We start from the raw sequence: 24021 nt of genomic DNA on the forward strand, positions 1-24021 counted from the left end.
TGCAGGGCTTTTATCATAAATGGGTGTTGAATTTTGTTGAAAGCTTTCTCTGTATGTATTGAGATGATCATATGGTTTTTCTCCTTCAATTTGTTAATATGGTGTATCACGTTGATTGCTTTGCATATATTGAAGAATCCTTGCATTCCTGGAATAAACCCCACTTAATCATGGTGTATGATCCTTTTAATGTGCTGTTGGATTATGTTTGCTAGTATTTTGTTGAGGATTTTTGCATCTATGTTCATCAGTGATATTGGCCTGTAGTTTTCTTTCTTTGTGACATCTTTGTCTGGTTCTGATATCAGGGTGATGGTCGTCTCGTGGAATGAATTTGGGAGTGTTCCTCCCTCTGCAGTTTTCTGGAAGAGTTTGAGAAGGATAGGTGTTAGCTCTTCTCTAAATGTTTGATAGAATTCACCTGTGAAGCCATCTGGTCCTGGACTTTTGTTTGTTGGAAGATTTTTAATCACAGTTTCCATTTCAGTGCTTGTGATTGGTCTGTTCATATTTTCTATTTCTTCCTGGTTCAGTCTTGGCAGGTTGTGCATTTCTAAGAATTTGTCCATTTCTTCCAGGTTGTCTATTTTATTGGCATAGAGTTACTTGTAGTAATCTCTCATGATCCTTTGTATTTCTGCAGTGTCAGTTGTTACTTCTCCTTTTTCATTTCTAATTCTATTGATTTGAGTCTTTTCCCTTTTTTCCTTGATGAGTCTGGCTAATGGTTTATCAATTTTGTTTATCTTCTCAAAGAACCAGCTTGTAGTTTTATTGATCTTTGCTATCGTTTCCTTCATTTCTTTTTCATTTATTTCTGATCTGATCTTTATGAATTCTTTCCTTCTGCTAACTTTGGGGTTTTTTTGTTCTTCTTTCTCTATTTACTTTAGGTTCAAGGTTAGGTTGATTATTTGAGATGTTTTCTGTTTCTTAAGGTAGGATTGTATTGCTATAAACTTCCCTCTTAGAATTGCTTTTGCTGCATCCCATAGGTTTTGGGTCGTCGTGTCTCCATTGTCATTTGTTTCTAGGTATTTTTTGATTTTCCTTTTGATTTCTTCAGTGATCACTTCGTTATTAAGTAGTGTATTGTGTAGCCTCCATGTGTTTGTATTTTTTACAGATCTTTTCCTGTAATTGATATCTAGTCTCATAGTGTTGTGGTCGGAAAAGATACTTGATACGATTTCAATTTTCTTAAATTTACCAAGGCTTGATATGTGACCCAAGATATGATCTATCCTGGAGAATGTTCCATGAGCACTTGAGAAAAATGTGTATTCTGTTGGTTTTGGATGGAATGTCCTATAAATATCAATTAAGTCCATCTTGTTTAATGTATCATTTAAAGCTTGTGTTTCCTTATTTATTTTCATTTTGGATGATCTGTCCATTGGTGAAAGTGGGGTGTTAAAGTCCCCTACTATGATTGTGTTAGTGTCGATTTCCCCTTTTATGGCTGTTAGTGTTTGCCTTATGTATTGAGGTGCTCCTATGTTGGGTGCATAAATATTTACAATTGTTATATCTTCTTCTTGGATTGATCCCTTGATCATTATGTAGTGTCCTTCTTTATCTCTTGTAATAGTCTTTATTTTAAAGTCTATTTTGTCTGATATGAGAATTGCTACTCCAGCTTTCTTTTGATTTCCATTTGCATGGAATATCTTTTTCCATCCCCTCACTTTCAGTCTGTATGTGTCTCTAGGTCTGAAGTGGGTCTCTTGTAGACAGCATATATACGGGTCTTGTTTTTGTATCCATTCAGCCAGTCTGTGTCTTTTGGTGGGAGCATTTAATCCATTTACATTTAAGGTAATTATCGATATGTATGTTTTTATTCCCATTTTCTTAAATGTTTTGGGTTTGTTATTGTAGGTGTTTTCCTTCTCTTGTGCTTCTTGCCTAGAGAAGTTCCTTTAGCATTTGTTGTAAACCTGGTTTGGTGGTGCTGAACTCTCTCAGCTTTTGCTTGTCTGTAAAGTTTTTAATTTCTCCATCAAATCTGAATGAGATCCTTGCTGGGTAGAGTAATCTTGGTTGTAGGTTTTTCTCCTTCATCACTTTAAATATGTTCTTGCACTCCCTTCTGGCTTGCAGAGTTTCTGCTGAAAGATCAGCTGTTAACTTTATGGGGATTCCCTTGTGTGTTATTTGTTGTTTTTCCCTTGCTGCTTTTAATATGTTTTCTTTATATTTAATTTCTTTCAGTTAGATTAATATGTGTCTTGGCGTGTTTCTCCTTGGATTTATCCTGTATGGGACTCTGTGCTTCCAGGACTTGATTAACTATTTCCTTTCCCATATTAGGGAAATTTTCAACTATAATCTCTTCAAATATTTTCTCAGTCCCTTTCTTTTTCTCTTCTTCTTCTGGGACCCCTATAATTCTAATGTTGGTGCATTTAATGTCCCAGAGGTCTCTGAGACTGTCCTCAGTTCCTTTTCATTCCTTTTTCTTTATTCTGCTGTGCAGTAGTTATTTCCACTATTTTATCCTCCGGGTCACTTATCCATTCTTCTGCCTCAGTTATTCTGCTATTGATCCTTCTAGATTATTTTTAATTTCATTTATTGTGTTGTTCATCATTGCTTGTTTCCTCTTTAGTTCTTGTAGGTCCTTGTTAAATGTTTCTTTCATTTTGTCTATTCTATTTCCAAGATTTTGGGTCACCTTTACTATCATTATTCTGAATTCTTTTTCAGGTAGACTGCATATTTCCTCTTCATTTGTTAGGTCTGGTGTGTTTTTACCTTGCTTCTTCATCTGCTGTGTGTTTTTTTGTCTTCTCATTTTGCTTATCTTACTGTGTTTGGGGTCTCCTTTTTGCAGGCTGCAGGTTCGTAGTTTCCGTTGTTTTTGGTGTCTGTCCCCAGTGGCTAAGGTTGGTTCAGTGGGTTGTGTAGGCTTCCTGGTGGAGGGGACTAGTGCCTGTGTTCTGGTGGATGAGGCTGGATCTTGTCTTTCCGGTGGGCAGGTCCACATCTGGTGGTATGTTTTGGGGTGTCTGTGTCCTTATTATGATTTTAGGCAGCCTCTCTGCTAATGGATGGAGCTATGTTCCTGTCTTGCTAGTTTTTTGGCATAGGGTGTCCAGCACTGTAGCTTGCTGGTTGTTGAGTGAAGCTGGGTCTTGGTGTTGAGATGGAGATCTCTGGGAGATTTTCGCCATTTGGTATTACATGGAGCTGGGAGGTCTGTTGTGGACCAGTGTCCTGAAGTTGGCTCTCCCACCTCAGAGGCACAGCCCTGATGCCTGGCTGGAGCAGCAAGAGCCTTTCATCCACATGGCTCAGAATAAAAGGGAGAAAAAATAGAAAGATAGAGGATAAAATAAAATAAAATAAAGTAAGATAAAATGAAATAAAGTTACTAAAATAAAAAATAAAAAATAATTATTAAGAAAAAAATTTTTTTAAAGTAAAAAAAAAAAAAACGGACGGACAGAACCCTAGGACAAATGGTGAAAGCAAAGCTATACAGAAAAAATCTCACACAGAAGCATACACACTCAGAAAAAGAGGAAAAGGGGAAAAAATAATATATCTTGCTCCCAAAGTCCGCCTCCTCAATTTGGGATGATTCGTTGTCTATTCAGGTATTCCACAGATGCAGGGTACATCAAGTTGATTGTGGAGCTTTAATCCGCTGCTTCTGAGGCTGCTGGGAGAAATTTCCCTTTCTCTTCTTTGTTCGCACAGCTCCCGGGGTTCAGCTTTGGATTTGGACCCGCCTCTGCGTGTAGGTTGCCTGAGGGCATCTGTTCTTTGCTCAGGTAGGACGGGGTTAAAGGAGCAGCTGATTCCGGGGCTCTGGCTCACTCAGGCGGGGGGGGAGGTAGGGGTAGGATGCGGGGCGAGCCTGCGGTGGCAGAGGCCAGTGTGACGTTGCAGCAGCCTGAGGCGCACCGTGCATTCTCTTGGGGAAGTTGTCCCTGGATCACGGGACCCTGGCAGTGGCGGGCTGCATAGGCTCCCGGGAGGGGCGGTGTGGAGAGTGACCTGTGCTTGCACACGGGCTTCTTGGTGGTGGCAGCAGCAGCCTTAGCGTCTCATGCCCGTCTCTGGGGTCCGCGCTGATAGCCGCGGCTCGCGCCCATCTCTGGAGCTCCTTTAAGCAGCGCTCTTAATCCCCTCTCCTCGCACACCAGGAAACAAAGAGGCAGGAAAGAGTCTCTTGCCTCTTCGGCAGTTCCAGCCTTTCCTAGACTCCCTCCCGGCTAGCTGTGGTGCACTAACCCCTTCAGGCTGTGTTCACGCCGCCAACCCCAGTCCTCTCCCTGGGATCCGACAGAAGCCCGAGCCTCAGCTCCCAGCCCCCGCCCGCCCCGGCAGGTGAGCAGACAAGCCTCTCGGGCTGGTGAGTGATGGTCGGCACCGCTCCTCTGTGCGGGAATCTCTCCGCTTTGCCCTCCGCACCCCTGTTGCTGCACTCTCCTCCGTGGCTCCAAAGCTTCCCCCCTCCACCACCCACAGTCTCTGCCCGCGAAGGGGCTTCCTACTGTGTGGAAACCTTTCCTTCTTCACGGCTCCCTCCCACTGGTGCAGGACCCGTCCCTATTCTTTTGTCTCTGTTTTTTCTTTTTTCTTTTGCCCTACCCAGGTGCGTGGGGAGTTTCTTGCCTTTTGGGAGGTCTGAGGTCTTCTGCCAGCGTTCAGTGGGTGTTCTATAGGAGCAGTTCCACGTGTAGATGTATTTCTGATGTATCTATGGGGAGGAAGGTGATCTCTGTGTCTTACTCTTCCCCCATCTTCTCCTCTCTCCAGTTTAGTGATTTTTCATGCTGGTTCTGGAATCACAGATATTGGTGGGATTCTTGGCTCTACCATTTACTGTGTGAATTTGGACAAGTTACAAACATTTTTGCTACCAGTTTCGTCATCTCTAAAATGAAAATCACTATTACTGCCACCCACAATTGCTGTGATGATTGAGATATAATGCATGTAAAGCACTTAACACAATAGTTCCGATGAAGTAAGTGCTCAATAAAAGGTAGCTTCTAATGTTCATACCATCTTCTTCTGAAAAGGGTTTGATGCACGTCTGAACTGCGTACTCTTCCCTGAAATGGGACTATAACCCACCCACTTTTGTGTGGGTGGGTTATCAGTTTCTTAAGTTGTCATTTCTGTTGCCTGGTCTCTGTTACAGTGATGGAATTCTTCATTGTATGACTTAATTTCCCCCCATTTGAAAGGATAAGGAAGAAGGCTTACTTTTGATAAAAAATACATTCATGGCTGTTTTGACCAGTCAGCTGTACCCATGGAGATGATACTGTAAATGTTATATTTAGTGATAGCTTTGTAGATGATAACATCATGTTTGTTTTAGGTATAACATTAATCGTTTGGCTGCTTAAATTGAATTGTAATGAAAATGAAGACTTCACACTCTTTAATAGTAATTATCTCAATGATATAAATAACAGATGTGGTATTGAAGTAGATATAAACAATTGAAGGGAACTAACCATCTCATTTACTGTGTGTTCAAGAAACTAGACTGAATTAAATGGATCAGTAGCACTTTACTATTTACTCACATGTACTTAAGCTTATTTACTTCCTCTTATTAATCATGAAAGTCTTTTTGAAGTGGTGATTAACAATTTTTATGGATTTCATTACAGATTTTATCTGACAGTCTTACCAATTTTTTTATAGAATTGTCATCATTTTTCATAGAATTTTTTTAAATTAATTTATTTATTTATTTTTGGCTGTGTTGGGTCTTCGTTTCTACGCAAGGGCTTTCTCCAGTTGCAGCGAGCAGGGGCCGCTCTTCATCGCGTTGCGTGGGCCTCTCACTGTCGCGGCCTCTCCCGTTGTGGAGCAGGGGCTCCAGACGCGCAGGCTCAGTAGCTGTGGCTCACGGGCTTAGTTGCTCCACGGCATATGGTATCCTCCCAGACCAGGGCTCGAACCCGTGTCCCCTGCATTGGCAGGCAGACTCTCAACCACTGCGCCACCAGGGAAGCCCCTGTCATCATTTTTTTCTCAGCATGTTAGAGCCTTCGGTAGGCAACTCAGTTTTAATAACTTGGCTTGTTCAAAGAGGTATCATAAACTGCAGAGAAGCAGTAATAGGCAGGGTGTACCTTCAGATTGTATTGCAGGTCTGACAGCTATGAAAGGACAAGTGGAAGGAAGTGTGCCGGACTGTGGGGCAGTTCTAACAAAGTTTTGACCAGGCCAATGGAGAGTCCTTGAGCCAAAGTCACCTGTTGGTGGAGTCCCTTGTCCTACAAGAATGGGTCTGTAATAGCATTCCTGCTATGCTCAGTCATTGTCTTGGAGCAGCCTGAGTGAAGCATGACCTTGTTCTGAGCATGATGGTGGTCTAGAGGGATGGCAACTTGGACTGTAAATCCACCATGATCCCTGCAGTATATTTGAGTGGCACATTTCCATAGCCCCCACATTCCCTGTGCTGCATACATCCACTTCCCCATGCAGATTTGGGGAGCAGTTTGTCCATGCATGGTGCCCATGATCCTGTCTTCTTGAGGGGAAACTTAGAAGACAGAGGTTAGTTCAATGAACCATGGTCTACCATTCTTGCAGTTAGCCTTGGGGCTTCCATCTTGGCAGGGATTATTGATTCTAATAAGGAGGAGGTTGGGCTGCTTTTACACATGTGGGATCAGGGAAGAATACAGGTGAAACCCAGGGGATCTACTTAATGTCTCCTTGCCCCGTTTAAACTGTGAATGGACACCTGGAACAACTCTGACATGACAGATGGATCATTACCAATGGATTAATTCCCTCAGGAATGAATATTTAAGTCACACCAAGACCCATAGAGGGAAAGCTAATGATGAGAGGGATTTAGAATGGCTAGTAGAAGAGGGAGAAGATAAATAGCACTGTTTCAGATACTGGGATCTACTAGTAAACAGAATAAACTCATTGTCTTCATGGTTACATTCTAGTGTGGAGACAGAGTATACACACACACACCCCCACACCCAACCACATAGTGAGTCATAAGTACTATGAAGAAAAATAAGAAATAGAGAATGATGGTTTTGCTTTTTTAGATAGAATGATCATGGCAGAACTCTTTGTAGGGATAATATTTGAGCTGAAACCTGAATGAAATGAATGAATGAGCCAGGTATGTGGATATCTGGGATTGGTTCATTCCAGTCAAAGGCAACAGCAAAAGCAAAAACCCTAAAGCATGAACACTCTTCAACATGTTTGAGGCAGGGCAAAAAGGTTAGATAGACAATAGGATAGTGTGAGAAATAAGGTCTGAAAGGTAGGAGGGGAGTCAGATATTGTGGGACCACCTTGTGGTCTATGGAAAGGACTTTAGGGAACTCATGTGACTGAATCATAATTTCATCCAGCCACATTTTGCCATTTTATCTATAAGTATATTGTGTTAAACACCTTGCTGAAATTAAAGTCACTATGGTATTCCATTTCCCTTATCTAAAAAACTATTCTCTTATTTCACCTGGTATTTATGTCATATTAACTTTTCTGTAGTTCCTCTAATTCTTCTCTTTTTAACAATACTGAAAATTTTCCAATTTTAGTCATCCAAACATCTTTACTGCTTTCCATACATTTAAAGATTTTCCTAAAAGTGGTTATGAGAAAGCTTGCATTAGCTTAGTGCATAATTTATTTGAACCTGGAAACGTGAATACATTCAACAGTTAATGACATTGCCTGCCCTTTAGTTAGGGTCTCAACTTCTCTTCTGTCCAGTTTGAAGACCACCTTTCTTGTTGGAGATGAAGGAAACCAAATGTTTCCCAAATAGCACACTAACCACGTCTCTGTTTGCTACTTTTGTTTTTCTAAGCATTTTTTCCCCCATGAGTTTGGTCCCTTTTATGTTTTTATCTTTCCTGTGATTGTTCCTACAGGTTTATGTTACTCATTTGTGCCTTTCTTCATTTCTTTTTCTCCTTTTTCTATCTTTTCACATTTTAAAAATCTAATTTAGTCAGAGTGTTCCCTGTGTTGTACCTCTGGTTTATTCACATGGCTCTATTTTCTTTGTCATTGAATTCTCATACTTGTATGATAGAATTTTACTTTTTAGCATTGCCCATAATCACTATGCTATTAGAGTCTTTGGTCATGAAATCACAGTTATAATTTTGAACTTTCAGAAATCTGCTTTTTAGCTTACAGGGTTTGTGGTTGCCTGAGCTCAGCCTTCTCTTCCCTTACTATTAACAACCCCAATCTGGCATTACAGTTTTTCTTCCTTAGGTTCCTTTTACCGCCAAATGTCAATCAACTCAACTGTGCTCTTCAGGCTTAAAGAGCAGAATGCTTTGGTTGGAAATAATCTGACTTCAACCACCTTTTGAAGACTATGAGTCTTCCCAATTTTTTAAACTTAGTGGTTCTCAGCCTTGGGTGCACATTAGATTTAATTGGTCTGGATTGGGGACAAGGCAGTCAGATTTAGGACTACCATTGTAACAGAAAAGGAAGCTGCACAGAAATTTTTGTATTACCCAGGTGATGAGAAGGTTTTTTATATTCATTATCATGTTTTTAATATTTCCTCTTATTATAAGATAGTTTTTCCTACCCACTCTTCATTATTCTTTTTTTCTTGGTTCTCTGTCTTATAGCCCAAATATATCTTGCTGGTAATGATCACAATTGTCATTTTTGTTTTCTAGATCAGCTTTATTGAAATGAAGTATAAGGCATGTGACCCATAATTTAAATTTTTCTACAAATGACCTTAACAAAGCATAAAAAACAGATGAAATGAACCTTCGTAACCTGTCGTTTAACTCACTATATCCAAAAATGTTATCATTTCATCATGTAATATATAATTTATTAGGGAGATATTTATACTCTTTGAAAGCTGGTGTATATTTTACATTTATAGCACATTTCACTTTGGACTAGCCATATTTCAAGTGTTCAGTAGGCATAGGTGGCTAGTGGCTACTGTTTTGCACAGAGTAGGTCTGTGAATAGTTGTCCGCATTATTTTCCCTTAAAATCTGCTATAGAAAATGCCTGTTGATTTGTTCTTTTGTCATGACTTTTTCCTAATTAGAATTAATCCTTTATCTTTTCTCACATAGCACTTTGTTTTATACTTCCATCATAGCATTTTTATTTCCTATTGTTTTTATTATATTATAATAATTGATTTGCCTGTGTGTTTCTCCAGCTAAATTGCCAGGTGTTTGAAGGCAGATTTTGTGTACTGTATTCACCTTTGTGCCATCTTTCCCCATCCTCAGCAGTTATCATTGCTTTCTGAGGTAGTAAATCATGCAATAAATGTTTATGGAATTGAATTGAATACAACCCATCTCGTGGTTTGTCTACATATTACAGAGGGTTAGTAACTAGGAATGTGGTCGGTATTCCCTCAAGAATAAGGAGACATTCCATTTTCAAACATCTAGCCACAAGCCAAGATAGCGTACGTTCTGTTCTGATTTTGTCTACTCACATATGTGTAGCTCTACCAGATGTACCATTTGAATTTCTTTTTATGATTTTCTGTTATGTAGTATTTATTCTTTTTGTTTCAAATTCAGCTTTGCCTTCAATTATACTTATAGATGACTAGCCAGGTAGACTTTGATTTCTAAAATTGTTTTGCTAGTTTATGTATGGTTCTTAAAGCTTTTCACCCAACAGTAGTATTTGTTCCTAAGAAATGGACTGATGATGGAAATCAGGTACAATATCATGTTAACAAACTTGATTAAATAGCAAATTGCAAGGTTGTTGCAATTTTTATTAAAATAAAAGCTCATAGATTGACTCTATGTATGTAGGGTATGTGTGGACTCTTTCTGCCTGTAAAGGATTTTCCATCTTCATCTCCCAGATCTGTTTGTCAAATCATCTCTCTCACCTACACTTCCACCGATCTCTCTAAGACAGGGCTAAGTAAAGACAGATTTTTGTCATGACAAGAGCACAAAGTGACAATAGATTTTGAGTAGTATATAAATTGAAGCTACTTTGTAAATACTCTGAGTGACAAATATTGAAAAAGTACTGCCAGCTTTAATGTTAGAGGAAGTTGTAAGTTTTCTAAATATTGACTTGACAATTACCAGCCTATCAGATGGAGCTGGAGCTTTTGTGACTTGGGAGGGGTGGCTGCGGTGACGGTGGTATACTGTTTCTCACCTTTGATATGTGACTTTATGTAATCAGTGTCCCAAAATCAAGAACACTATTAAGAAGGCATTGATTTTTTTCCCTGCTGATTATAAGTGAAACAGCCAGAACTGAAGCATGCCTGCTTTTTGTGATTGTGCTAAACTAGGGTTTTCTGATCTCTGTGTTGGAGAATACCATGGAGGTTTTCATGCAGAACACTTGCTTTACTGAAAGTGGTAGCAGGGTTTCCTGCTTTGCTGCCTGTGAAATAAAGATCATATTAGCTCCTCCTACCATGAATACCAGCTGCTGCGGTGATCAGCCAGTAATTCTGTTAGAAATGCACAGGAAATGTTGGTCTACTCAGTGTAAGGGCAAAAAACAATTTCTGCTTCTTACCTTCCTGCCAGCAGCCAACGGGGAGGCCTAGGGTATATTAGTGCATTTTTACACTGGCGTAGGGCCCTGGAATTGGACGCACTGAGTCTTAAATGCACTTAGAATACAGGTTTTGACTGCTTCATAGGAGACATTCCAGACATATTTATGCTCAGCAGAACTCTGAAGTTCTTATTCTTATTATCATGGTACTGTGGTCTTTCTGCTTGTTTCTCTTATCTGTGATGTTAGAACTCTTCCAAGGCCACAAATAACTCAGATAAGTTCAACTTGTGCTAACCTCTTTACATTTATGGAACCGCTTTACTGAAATCCTAAGAAAGATGTTAAAACTCAGGATATGTCTGTACAGGCCTGGTAGAATGGAAAGCCACAGTGCTTTCAATAGCCAGTCTATAAAAATCTTGCTACAAAATCAAGGTTTATTTTACTTCTCAATTTTCTTTTCTCAGTGAACCCATAGTTGTGGTTAACTCATTTATCTGAAAGTAAATCATTTTAAATGCTGTTGGAAGTTTTCATAATGCCCAGAAATAAATTATAACATAAAATCCAATGATTTTATTATGTTACTCATGTTTATAATTCCATCATTCTGGACCACTAATTTTTTGGAAATTTTGGATACTTTCTTCCAGAGTTAGTAGTGGAAGGAACATAGCATTTGGAGGCAAAAGACAAAAATCTGAGTTCAAGTGTTAGCTTACTATGTGGTCCTATATCAAGTTATTTAAGCTCTCTAAATCCCCATTTCTGCATCTGATACCATAGGTAAGTATAGCTGCATACATCCCAGCAATATTACTGAGACGACCAAATGTGATATATATCATATCATTTGTAAATTGTAAAGCGCTATTAAAATGTTGGTTATCATTTTTATTATTTTACAACCCTTTTACCCTAAAATCTTCAATACATTTATCTCATGCTTATAATCCCTTAGTGGCAGGTTGGATATGATAGAATCACTTAAGAATGTATGTTTCATTTTACTGCTGAAAATGTGTATATCACCAGATTTTCTTATGAAGTTTTCATATTAAAAATGAATAATAATCATTCTAGCAGGAACAATTTATGTGTAAGCACTGTCCATCTCCTTCTACCCACAAAGTAAAATAACTGCTTTTAGTTTGAGTAGGGATATTGGGGTATTATTTCCCTATGCCATTATTTTGTAGTATATATCTTAGAACACGTGAATCAGAATCACCTAGAGATGTTTATTAAAATTTCAGATTCTGGTAGCCAACCTCAAGCTTCCTGAAACAAAATCTTTAGGATGGGGGTTGTAGTATCTGAATTTTTGTGAGGTTCTGTAAGTGATCCTAATGCATACAGAAGTTTGCTTTTATTTGTACTTTTAGCCCTATATCTAGTATTTTTTATTGTAGGAGCCTGAGATCTAAATTTATTGTTTTCTGTACTTGCCCTAGTATCATATGTTGAACAATACAATCTTTTCATATCTATTTCATATGCCAACTTATATTTATAGTAGGTGTGTGTGTGTGTGTTTATGTAGATCTGTTTCTGGCCATTGTATTTTGGTTTATTGAGCTGCCTATTCATTGAGCAATACCATACTGTTTTAATTATTGTATCCTCATGATGTGTTTTACTACATGATAAGAAAAAAATTTTCATACTTTTTATTATTTTCTCCCTCACTAAGAAGTATACAACATTACTATAGTTGCACCAGTTTTCTTGCTTCAACAGTGTTCAATGACTTTGTAGAATTAAATAAGTTTTTCCACAGTTTTTGAAAGTTTTTTGGGGGGACTTATCTCCTACTGTACTTTTTCCATATGTACTTAAGAAGTCCTTTAGACTGAGGTACTTAATGTTTGTTTTGCCTGACTCTTTGTTCACAAAAAATTTGTATTTTAATTTTATTGCTTAGCATGACCACTTTTTCCTCTAGATATATTTCTGCCCATTTTTAGAAATTGAAGTGGAGTTATTTATGTTCTCTACAGAGCCATTATGAATACTCCCAAGTTCAAGGGAACTCTCTTAAGTTTGATAACAATTATTGATTATAAAACTCGTTTTCACTTGGGAAATCCCACTGAATCACAGCCTGTAAAAGCTGGACGCTACCTGAAGATATCATATTGTCTATATAATTTTACCAAGGAGAAAACTGAGCACTAGGGTATAGGAATGACTTATCCATAGTCATCTAATGAATCAATTCCTGAGGTAAAATCAGGATGTATTTCTTGTAGCTTAGAGTTCTTTCTCTTACCATTGTCTGCTATATCATTATTCCATTGTATTTAAGTATTATTTTCATTTGTTTGGTAGGCCTAGTTTGTTTGTTTGTTTTTTGCTAGATTGGAAGTTCCTTAAAGGCAGCACCCATTTTTTTGTATATCTTATAGCCCTAATATTGTGCTTGGTGCTTATTAAGCAACTAATCAGTATTAATAGATGTTGGTAAAAAACAAATTGTTCCATTAAACAGATGTCACCTTGGGGCTGTTTCCTTGTGGGCATCATGGTTATAACTGTATGAAAAATGGCATCTAGTGGTTGGTTTGTGTATTACAGTCACCTTTTTTTTTTCTTGAACTTAGTACCGGAGCCATTATCATAACCTAGGTGGAATAAATAGAATATAAATTAAATTTTCAAGTTGAATTCAAACAAATTTTTCTGTAGATACCAAATGTTTTACATAGTGAGCTCTCTAAAGTATAACTACATGTTAAGTAATGAAGAAGTGCAAAAAGATGAAATTAGTAATTTTTAGAAAAACTTTGTGTAAAATCACTTCAAAAATGACATGTATGAGTAAAATTTTATTGTTTCTTTGTAAATTATATTAGGAGTTGGAGAATATTGTTGGATACTGAAAAGTCAGAAATACATTTATAAAGACAGGTTACATAGTATCTTCTCCATATTGATCAATCCTATTAGGCTGTTGCTTTGCATTATTTTCAGGAACTTAATTTGTATTTTAAAAAGGTGGAACTCCTTTAAAAACTTTTTTTATTTTTTTAATTGTAATACAGTTGATTTACAGTATTATATAAGTTTCAGATGTACAACCTAGTGATCCACAATTTTTAAAGATTTTACTCCATTTATAGTTATAAAATATTGGCTATATTCCCTCTGCTGTACAATATATCCTTGTAGTTTAGTTATTTTATATTTAGTAGCTGGTACCTCTTAATCCCCTATCTCTATCTTGCCCCTCACCTCTTCTCTCTCTCCACTGGTAGCTACTAATTTGTTTTCTGTATCTGTGAGTCTGTTTCTTTTTTTGTTATATTCACTAGTTTCTTTTACTTTTCAGGTTCCACATATAAGTGGTAACACATAGTACTATATATATATATAACATATAATACTATATATATATTATAAGTAAGATACAGATAATATACAGTACTTACATAAAAACTCTTAATGAAAGATGAAAATGGAATGTTACACCACCTTTTACTTACGAAACCAAAACACTATGCAAATATATTTATGTATAAAATGCAGACATACACTTCAAAGTCAAATTTTAATTGTTCTTAGATTTACAGTCATTTTATATTATCGCTGTCCTTTACTCCTCCATTAATGCATGTAATTGAGTGTTGATAATATGCACAATCTAATTCCATGAGTATAACCATTCTCATGAATCAGTATCTTCTAAAATTTATAAGTTTTACTTCGGAATCTAGAATTCATGTTTGTACAAAACACTATTATATACCTTAAATTAACCTCTGTTCCTGATACACTGTGATGTAATTTTTGTGTATGGGATTATCCTTCCCATTAGAGAGCAATGATGTACCGTCTTTGTATCTCTACGTGCAACTAACATAACCAAATGGCTGGCACATAACAGGTGATCAATAAGTATTTGTTGAATTAGTTATGTATGTTGGAATGAGTCTTGCCTTATTCATTTTTAGCACCTAACAGGTTTTCTGGCCTCTAGTAGTACTCACTTCATGTTTGATGTGTAAGTCTTAAGAGTCTGTATAGAGCTTCCAGGTTGGTGAAGCAGAATGCCTCCATGTGCCACCGTGCTGGGCTCCAAACTCCAAGAGGACTGAAGTTTCTTTGTTCTCGACCTCACCCTATGAATCTCTTCATCTGGCTGTTGGTTCCTGTGCTTTAATATCCTCAGTAATAAACCACTCATCTGCTTTCCAAGACTCATCATAACGGGCTACAGGAGAGAATGGGAAAGGAATTTTCTACATCTCCAAGCAAAGATGTGAAGAAGCCAGAAGTTGTCTTGGTCATAAGGGAGGATTGATCTTGCTGTAGGCTGGTATCTGTGCCATAGTTGGAATCTGAATCTTGAACTTTCTGAGGAGAGCATCTGAGCTTTAGAGTTCCTATCAGCCATGTGGCTGAGAAGGTCTTAGTGCTCTGGCCGGGTGTCAGGCCTGAGCCTCCGAGGTGGGAGGGCCGAGTCCAGGACATTAGACCACCAGAGACCTCCAGGCCCCACATAATATCAATAGGCAATAGCTCTCCCAGAGATCCTCGTCTCAATGCTAAGACCCGGCTCTACTCAATGACCAGCAAGCTACAGTGCTGGACACCCCATGCAAAACAACTAGAAAGACAGGAACACAACCCCACCCATTAGCAGAGAGGCTGCCTAAAATTATACTAAGTTCTCAGACACCACAAACACACTACTGGCTGCGGTCCTGACCACCAGAAAGACAAGACCAGCCTCATCCACCAGAACACAGGCACCAGTCCCCTCCACCAGGAAACCTACACAACCCACTGAACCAACCTCACCAACTGGGGGCAGACACCAAATGCAATGGGAAGTACGAACCTGCATCCTGCAAAAAGGAGACCCCAAACACAGTAAGTTAAGCAAAATGAGAAGACAGAGAAATACTCAGCAGATGAAGGAGCAAGGTAAAAACCCACCAGACCAAACAAATGAAAAGGAAAAAGGCAGTCTACCTGAAAAAGAATTCAAAGAAATGATAGTAAAGATGATCCAAAATCTTGGAAATAGAATGGAGAAAATACAAGAAACGTTTAACAAGGACCTAGAAGAACTAAAGAGCAAACAAACAATGATGAACAACACAATAAATGAAATTAAAAATTTTCTAGAAGGAATCAATAGCAGAATAACTGAGGCAGGAGAACGGACAAGTGACCTGGAATATAAATAGTGGAAATAACTACTGCAGAGCAGAATAAAGAAAAAAGAATGAAAATAATTGAGGACAGTCTCAGGGACCTCTGGGACAACATTAAATGCACCAACATTTGAATTATAGGGGTCCCAGAAGAAGAAGAGAAAAAGAAAGGGACTGAGAAAATATTTGAAGAGATTATAGTTGCAAACTTCCCTAACATGGGAAAGGAAATAGTCAAGTCCAGGAAGTGCAGAGAGTCCCATACAGGATAAATCCAAGGAGAAACATGCCAAGACACATATTAATCAAACTATCAAAAATTAAATACAAAGAAAACATATTAAAAGCAGCAAGGGAAAAACAGCAAATAACATACAAGGGAATCCCCATAAGGTTAACAGCTGATCTTTCAGCAGAAACTGTACAAGCCAGAAGGGAGTGGCAGAACATATTTAAAGTGATGAAAGGAAAAAACCTACAACCAAGATTACTCTACCCAGCAAGGATCTCCTTCAGATTCGACAGAGAAATTAAAACCTTGACAAACAAGCAAAAGCTAAGAGAAATCAGCACCACCAAACCAGCTTTACAGCAAATGCTAAAAGAACTTCTCTAGGCAGGAAACACAAGAGAAGGAAAACACCTACAATAACAAACCCAAAACATTTAAGAAAATGGGAATAGGAACATACATATCGATAATTACCTTAAATGTAAGTGGTTTAAATGCTCCAACCAAAAGACATAGACTGGCTGAATGGAAACAAAAACAAGACCCGTATATATGCTGTCTACAAGAGACCCACTTCAGACCTAGGGACACATACAGACTGAAAGTGAGGGAATTGAAAAAGATATACTATGCAAATGGAAATCAAAAGAAAGCTGGAGTAGCAACTCTCATATGAGACAAAAGAAACTAAAGACTGTTACAAGAGACAAAGAAGGACACTACATAATGATCAAGGGATCAATCCAAGAAGAAGACATAACAGTTGTAAATATTTATGAACCCAACATAGGAGCACCTCAATACATAAAGCAAATGCTAACAGCCATAAAAGGGGAAATTCACAGTAACACAATAATAGTAAGGGACTTTAACACCCCACTTTCAGCAATGGCCAGATCAATCAAAATGAAAATAAATGAGGAAGCACAAGCTTTAAATGATACATTAAAAAAGATGGACTTAATTGATATTTATAGGGCATTCCATCCAAAAATAGCAGAATACACTCTTCTCAGGTGCTCGTGGAACATTCTCCAGGATAGATCATATCTTGGGTCACAAATCAAGCTTCGGTAAATTTAAGAAAATTGAAATCGTTTCAAGTATCTTTTCCGACCACAACACTGTGAGACTAGATATCAATTACAGAAAAAAGAACCATAAAAAATACAAACACGTGGAGGCTAAACAATACGCTACCAAATAACCAAGAGATCACTGAAGAAATCAAAGAGGAAATCAGAAAATACCTAGAAACAAATGACAATGAAAACACGACGGCCCAAAACCTGTGGGATGCAGCAAAAGCAGTTCTAAGAGGGAAGTTTATAGCAATACAGTCCTACCTCAAGAAACAAGAAAAATCTCAAATAAGCATACTAACCTTACACCTAAAGCAATTAGACACACAAGAACAAAAATAACACAAAGTTAGCAGAAGAAAAGAAATCATAAAGATCAGATCAGAAATAAATGAAAAGGAAATGAAGGAAGCAATAACAAAGATTAATAAAACTAAAAGCTGGTTCTTTGAGAAGATAAACAAAATTGATAAATCGTTAACCAGACTCATCAAGGAAAAAAGGGAGAAGACTCAATAAAATTAGAAATGAAAATGGAGAAGTAACAACTGACACTGCAGAAATACAAAGAATCATGAGAGATTACTACAACCAATATATGCCAATGAAATGGACAACCTGAAAGAAATGGACAAATTCTTAGAAAAGCACAACCTTCTGGGACCGAACCTGGAAAAAATAGAAAATATAAACCGACCAATCACAAGCACTGAAATTGGGACTGTGATTAAAAATCTCCCAACAAACCAAAACCCAGGACCAGATGGCTTCACAGGCAAATTCTTTCAAACATTTAGAGAAGAGCTAACACCTATGCTTCTCAAACCCTTTGAAAATATAGCAGAGGGAGGAACACTCCCAAACTCACTCTACGAGGCCATCATCACCCTGATACCAACACCAGACAGAGTTGTCACAGAAAAAGAAAACTACAGGCCAATAACACTGATGAACATAGATGCAAAAATCGTCAACAAAATCCTAGCAAACAGAATCCAGAAGCACATTAAAAGCATCATCCACCATGATAAAGTGGGGTTTATCCCAGGAATGCAAGGATTCTTCAATATACAGCAATCAATCAATGTGATAAACCATATTAACAAATTGAAGGAGAAAAACCATATGGTCATCTCAATAGATGCAGAAAAAGCTTTTGACAAAATTCAACACCCATTTATGATAAAAACTCTCCAGAAAGTAGGCATAGAGAGAACTTACCTGAACATAATAAAGGCCATATATGACAAACCCACAGCCAACATCATTCTCAATGGTGAAAAACTGAAACCATTTCCACTAAGATCAGGAAAAAGACATGGTTGCCCACTCTCACCACTATTATTCAACATAGTTGTGAAAGTTTTAGCCACAGCAATCAGACAAGAAAAAGAAATAAAAGGAATCCAAATTGGAAAAGAAGAAGTAAAGCTGTCACTGTTTGCAAATGACATGATACAATATAGAGAATCCTAAAGATGCTACGAGAAAACTACTAGAGCTAAACAATGAATTTGGTAAAGTAGCAGGATACAAAATTAATACACAGAAATCTCTTGCATTCCTATACACTAATGATGAAAAATCTGAAAGAGAAACTAAGGAAACACTCCCATTTACCATTGCAACAAAAAGAATAAAATATCTAGGAATAATCCTATCTAAGTAGACAAAAGACTTTTATGCAGAAAACTATAAGATACTATTAAAAGAAATTAAAGATGATACAAACAGATGGAGAGATATACCATGTTCTTGGATTGGAAGATTCAACATTGTGAAAATGTCTGTACTACCCAAAGCAATCTACAGATTCAGTGCAATGCCTATGAAACTACCAATGGCATTTTTCACAGAACTAGAGCAAAAAATTTCACAATTTGTATGGAAATACAAAAGACCCTGAATAGCCAAAGCAATCTTGAGAAAGAAAAACAGGCCTGGAGGAATCAGGCTCCCTGACTTCAGACTATATACTACAAAGCTACAGTAATCAAGACAGTATGGTCCTGGCACAAAAACAGAAATATAGATCAATTCAACAGGATAGAAATCCCAGAGATAAACCCATGCACATATGGTCACCTTATTTTTGTTAAAGGAGGCAAGATAATAAAATGAAGATAGACTTTTCAATAAGTGGTGCTGGGAAAACTGGACAGCTACATGTAAAAGAATGAAATTAGAACACTCCCTAACACCATACACAAAAATAAACTCAAAATGGATTAAAGACCTAAATGTAAGGCCAGACACTATCAAACTATTAGAGGAAAACATAGGCAGAACACTCTATGACATAAATCACAGCAAGATCCGTTTTGACCCACCTCCTAGAGTAATGGAAGTAAAAACAAAAATAAAGAAATGGGACCTAATGAAACTTAAAAGCTTTTACACCACAAAGGAAACCATAAACAAGATGAAAAGACAACCCTCAGAATGGGAGAAAATATTTGCAAACGAAGCAACTGTCAAAGGATTAATCTGCAAATATACGAGCAGCTCATGCAGCTCAATATCAAATAAACAAACAACCCAATTAAAAATGGGCAGAAGACCTAAATAGACATTTCTGCAAAGAAGGTATATAGATTGCCAACAAACAAATGAAAGGATGCTCAACATCAGTAATCATTAGAGAAATGCAAATCAAAACTACAATGAGATATCACCTCACACCGGTCATAATGGCCATCATCCAAAAATCTACAAACAATAAGTGCTGGAGAGGGTGTGGAGAAAAGGGAACCCTCTTGCACTGTTGGTGGAAATGTAAATTGGTACAGCCACTATGGAGAACAGTATGGAGGTTCCTTAGAAAACTAAAAATAGAACTTCCATACAACTCAGCAATCCCACTCTTGGGCATATACCCTGAGAAAACAATAATTCAAAAAGAGTCATGTACCACAATGTTCATTGCAGCTCTATTTACAATAGCCAGGACATGGAAGCCACCTAAGTGTCCATCGACAGATGAATGGATAAAGATGTGGCACATATATACCATGGAATATTTCTCAGCCATAAAAAGAAACGAAATTGAGTTATTTGTAGTGAGGTGGATGGACCTAGGGTCTGTCATACAGAATGAAGTAAGTTAGAAAGAGAAAAACAAATACCGTATGCTAACACATATATATGGAATCTAAAAAAAAAAAAATGGTTCTGAAGAACCTAGGGGAAGGACAAGAATAAAGACGCAGACGTAGAGAATGGACTTGAGGACACGGGGAGGGTGAAGGGTAAGCTAGGACGAAGTATGAGAGTGGCATGGACATATATACACTACCAAATGTAAAATAGATAGCTGGTGGGAAACAGCCGCATGGCACAGGGAGATCAGCTCGATGCTTTGTGTCCACCTAGAGGGGTGGGATAGGGAGGATGGGAGGGAGATGCAGGAAGGAAGAGATATGGGAACATATGTATATGTATAGCTGATTCATTTTGTTATAAAGCAGAAACTAACACACCATTGTAAAGCAATTATACTCCAATAAAGATGTTAAAAAAATAAAAATAAAAATAAGTCTGTTTAACTCTTAATGTAGTTGACATATAGTACTAAAAGCAGAGTGTATAACCTAATCACCTATGTATAATAAATAGTGCCTATATAACAGTTTCAATTAGAAATGTCAAGTTCACATCTTTTATTGGAACAGTCTTTTGCAATGTGCGTGAGAGATTTCCCCCAACATCAAGCCACTGTAGTTTGCTGTTATAATCAGGAAAAGGAGTTTCAGCATGAGGGTGACGTCTAGTTACAGCTGAGTGGGTTAGGATTTCTAACCAGAAGGACAAGGTTAGTAGTTTGTTAAGGATTGAGGGAGGTACTCTGGTAGTGATTGGAGTAAAGGAAAGCACGGAATGTTGGGAAGGAGGCTAAGGTACATTTTAATTCATAGCCTCCCATGGCTGAACATTGATAAACATTATTTGGTATTTACATCACATAAAAATTTCTCTGATTTGATGAGAAGCATAACCCCTTATTGTACATAAATGCTGAGCTATTTACATATGTTAAACTAATTACTATTTGTTTATCTAAGCAGTTCAGCTTCACGCCAGAGTAAAGGATAGTTCTGGATGGCAGACATCATCTGTTGTCTTCTTGTCCTACAGGTTCTTATTTTGGAGGAGTATATTTTTCTGGCTCTAGTACCTCAGTTCCTCATACGAGTGAATGAAGTTGTTACGAGTGGCTATTTAGGACACCTAGTCTGTGGGAACAACTTTTGTGGTAAAGCTTGGAGCTGTTAGAGACTGAGCTACTAGTGATGAAATAGTGGAAGCAAGGAAAGAAAGGTGGTAAAAGCCAGTATGTTATTTCATGCTCATGAATGCAGAAAAGCAAGGGACTTTAAGTGGCAGGCATCTTTGGCTAGTTGCCAAGGTCTTTGCTAATATAGATTGAGAGGTAATTTCTTACAAGTGATGTTAGTAGAGAAAATGAGTTCCTTAGAGCTGAAAATCATATTACAGGGCAGTTGTATGGATTTCTTTTTCATTTTTAAAAAGACATTTTTCACTTTAAAATTATAAGTATTATATTTGCTCATTTTGAAAAGTTCAAACAGAAATGTATACAATAAGAGATGAAAGATTCCCCAGAGGTAACCATTGTTTGCAATTTAGTATATATCCTTTCAGATGTTTTTCTGGTAGTTGTTTTACAAGTTTGGACTGTTGGATTCATTTGAGCTCTAAGTCAGAGTCTGGTTTTCAGGTTCATATTTAATGATTTTCCTCCCTTTTTCTCTTCCTTATAGGCTTGCTATGGGTGTTCTCCAGGATCAAAGTGTGACTGTAGTGGTATAAAAGGAGAAAAGGTAAGATACGAGATGAGCCTTCAAAAACTTGGAAAACCAATAAAATCGTGATTTTAATATTTTTTTTAAAAAACAGGGCTTGTACCTCAGCATCTAATCAAATAAAACGAATTTTACTCTATTGCTTATTTTAGATTGCTGTAAGGATTAGACTGTATCTCAGAGATCAGCAAACACTTTCTGTAAAAATCCATATGGTAAATAATTTAGCCTTTGTGAGACACATAAGGCCTCTGTCACATATTTTTCTCCTTTTTTAAAAGTAGCCTTTTAATAGTGTATAAAAATTATTGGCTCTTGGACTATACAAAACAGGGATCTAACTGAATTTGGCCTGAGAGCTGTAGTCTGCCAACCTCTGATGAATCTTGTTGCAGTCAACGACTTAATAGGCAAAAGAATGCAAAACACTTAAGGAACCAAACATTTATCAGGCTACTAATCTGTGCTAGTTACCATACAATTTCATGTGTTTCATGTATTTTTATCTAATCCATTTAAGTTAATGATTGGTCTATCTCTGTTTCCATCTCACTTTTCCCACAGCAGCATCCCTATTATATAGATATGATGATTACAGAGTAAGTATTGGTGATGATTAAATAGCATAAACCTAGCCACTATGAATCAGTGACTGACACTGAAAACAGAAGATTAAAAAGGGATAGTGAATTGTGGCCAAAAAGGAATTGTACTAGGAGGAAGGTGATCGTACCCTAGTCTTCACTCTTTGGGGCTCAGTGAATATTTTTGAATGAATTATTGAATATTACTAATGATATATGAAAAAGTTTGGGATAATATCTCAAGAGCATATTCCATTTAGGCATATAGAAGGTACACTAGCATACTAAAGGTGTTTAAAAGTCCTGGAGTAAAGAAACCTATTTGTTTGTTTTGCAGTGCTGTATTTCCAAGCTCTATTTAACCATTTAACCCACTTTCCTTCCTTCTAAGGGAACACCTATTAATAATAATTGAAGAGTGTTATACAGAACCTTATTTGAATAACATTAGCTTGAGGGGAGTAGTTTTATAGTAAAGCTACTTTCTGTAGCAGTAAAAAGACCAAGAGGGATTCCTTTCTGATATTAGCAGAATGACTTTTATCAGATTAACTCTCCTTAAGATAAGAAGTAAACACTCTGGACAAAATATAACAACTATTTAATAGTACAGGAGAGTGGCCAAAGTAGGAAAAAAGTAGAGAGGAATCTACCTTTTAAAGAAGGGAAGTACAGTGGGCAAGTTTGCACTTATGTGCCTTTTCTCCTGGGTGGGCACTTCAGTCTGCAGGGCAAAGGATGGCAAGAACCCAGACAGAAAAACAAAGTCTCAGTGGCTTGAGAAGTCAAGGACAGAATTGAGGATGCCAGAATGGCTGGAAAATGATGGGAGATATGCTGGAATGGAGGGAGTCACAGAATGGAGAGCCCAAAAATCTGCTTGTAAATGCAGCCCAAGTACTTGGTTGGACCCTGGACTTTATATGTATAGGGGAGGATTCATGCAACCCAGCAAGAAGGAACAGCTGGAAGCCTGCAATAAGTGAACATAGACTTAACTGCTGTCCACTGAAAGGAAAACAGAGTTCTAAGTGTTAGTTCAGCTGAGTTAGCTATTTCCTAAAATAAAAGTTCAGTACTTTTTAGACAATATAAAAGAATCCAGTATGTGTACATATTAACTACAATGTCCAATATGCAATTAAAACTTACTAGACATGTGAAGTAACAAGTAAAAGCGACCCATGGTCAAGAAAAAGACCAATCAATGAAAACTAACTCTGAAATAACACAGATGTTAGAATTTTTAGACAAAGATTTAAAGCAGATAGGATAAATATATTTGTTGATTTAAAGAGAACTCTGCTAATAATGAGTGAACAGATAGAGAATCGCAACAGAGCACTGGAAATTGTGAAATAAAAAGGAGGGAAATCTAGATTTGAAAAGCAAAATATAAGAAAGAACAATTTACCAGGTGGGCTTTTAACAGCAGAATGAAGAACACTGAAGAAAGATGGACAAATAACTTGAGAAATACACATTACCTAAAACTAACTAACTAACTAAATGAAGCAAAATATGACTAGCCCTATATCTACTAAGGAAATTGAATTATCAAACTCTTCCCACACACACATAAAAATTCCAGTCCAGAAGTTTTCACTGATGAATTATATGAAA

The 24021-nt window shown here is 37.4% G+C and overlaps 1 protein-coding gene across 2 annotated transcripts in view; it reads left to right on the top strand.

Moving 5' to 3' along the window:
• COL4A5 (collagen type IV alpha 5 chain) overlaps positions 1 to 24021 on the top strand; it is a 236940-nt gene that overhangs the window by 87496 nt on the left and 125423 nt on the right. For both annotated transcript variants that reach the window (XM_059911681.1, XM_059911682.1), the window contains exon 2: positions 21773 to 21832. In XM_059911681.1, coding sequence (XP_059767664.1) covers positions 21773 to 21832 — 60 coding nt within the window. The remainder of the gene's footprint in view (positions 1 to 21772; positions 21833 to 24021) is intronic.

The sequence above is a fragment of the Balaenoptera ricei genome, chromosome X (genome assembly GCF_028023285.1).
Source record: "Balaenoptera ricei isolate mBalRic1 chromosome X, mBalRic1.hap2, whole genome shotgun sequence".
In the NCBI taxonomy this organism is placed as follows: Eukaryota; Metazoa; Chordata; class Mammalia; order Artiodactyla; family Balaenopteridae; genus Balaenoptera; species Balaenoptera ricei.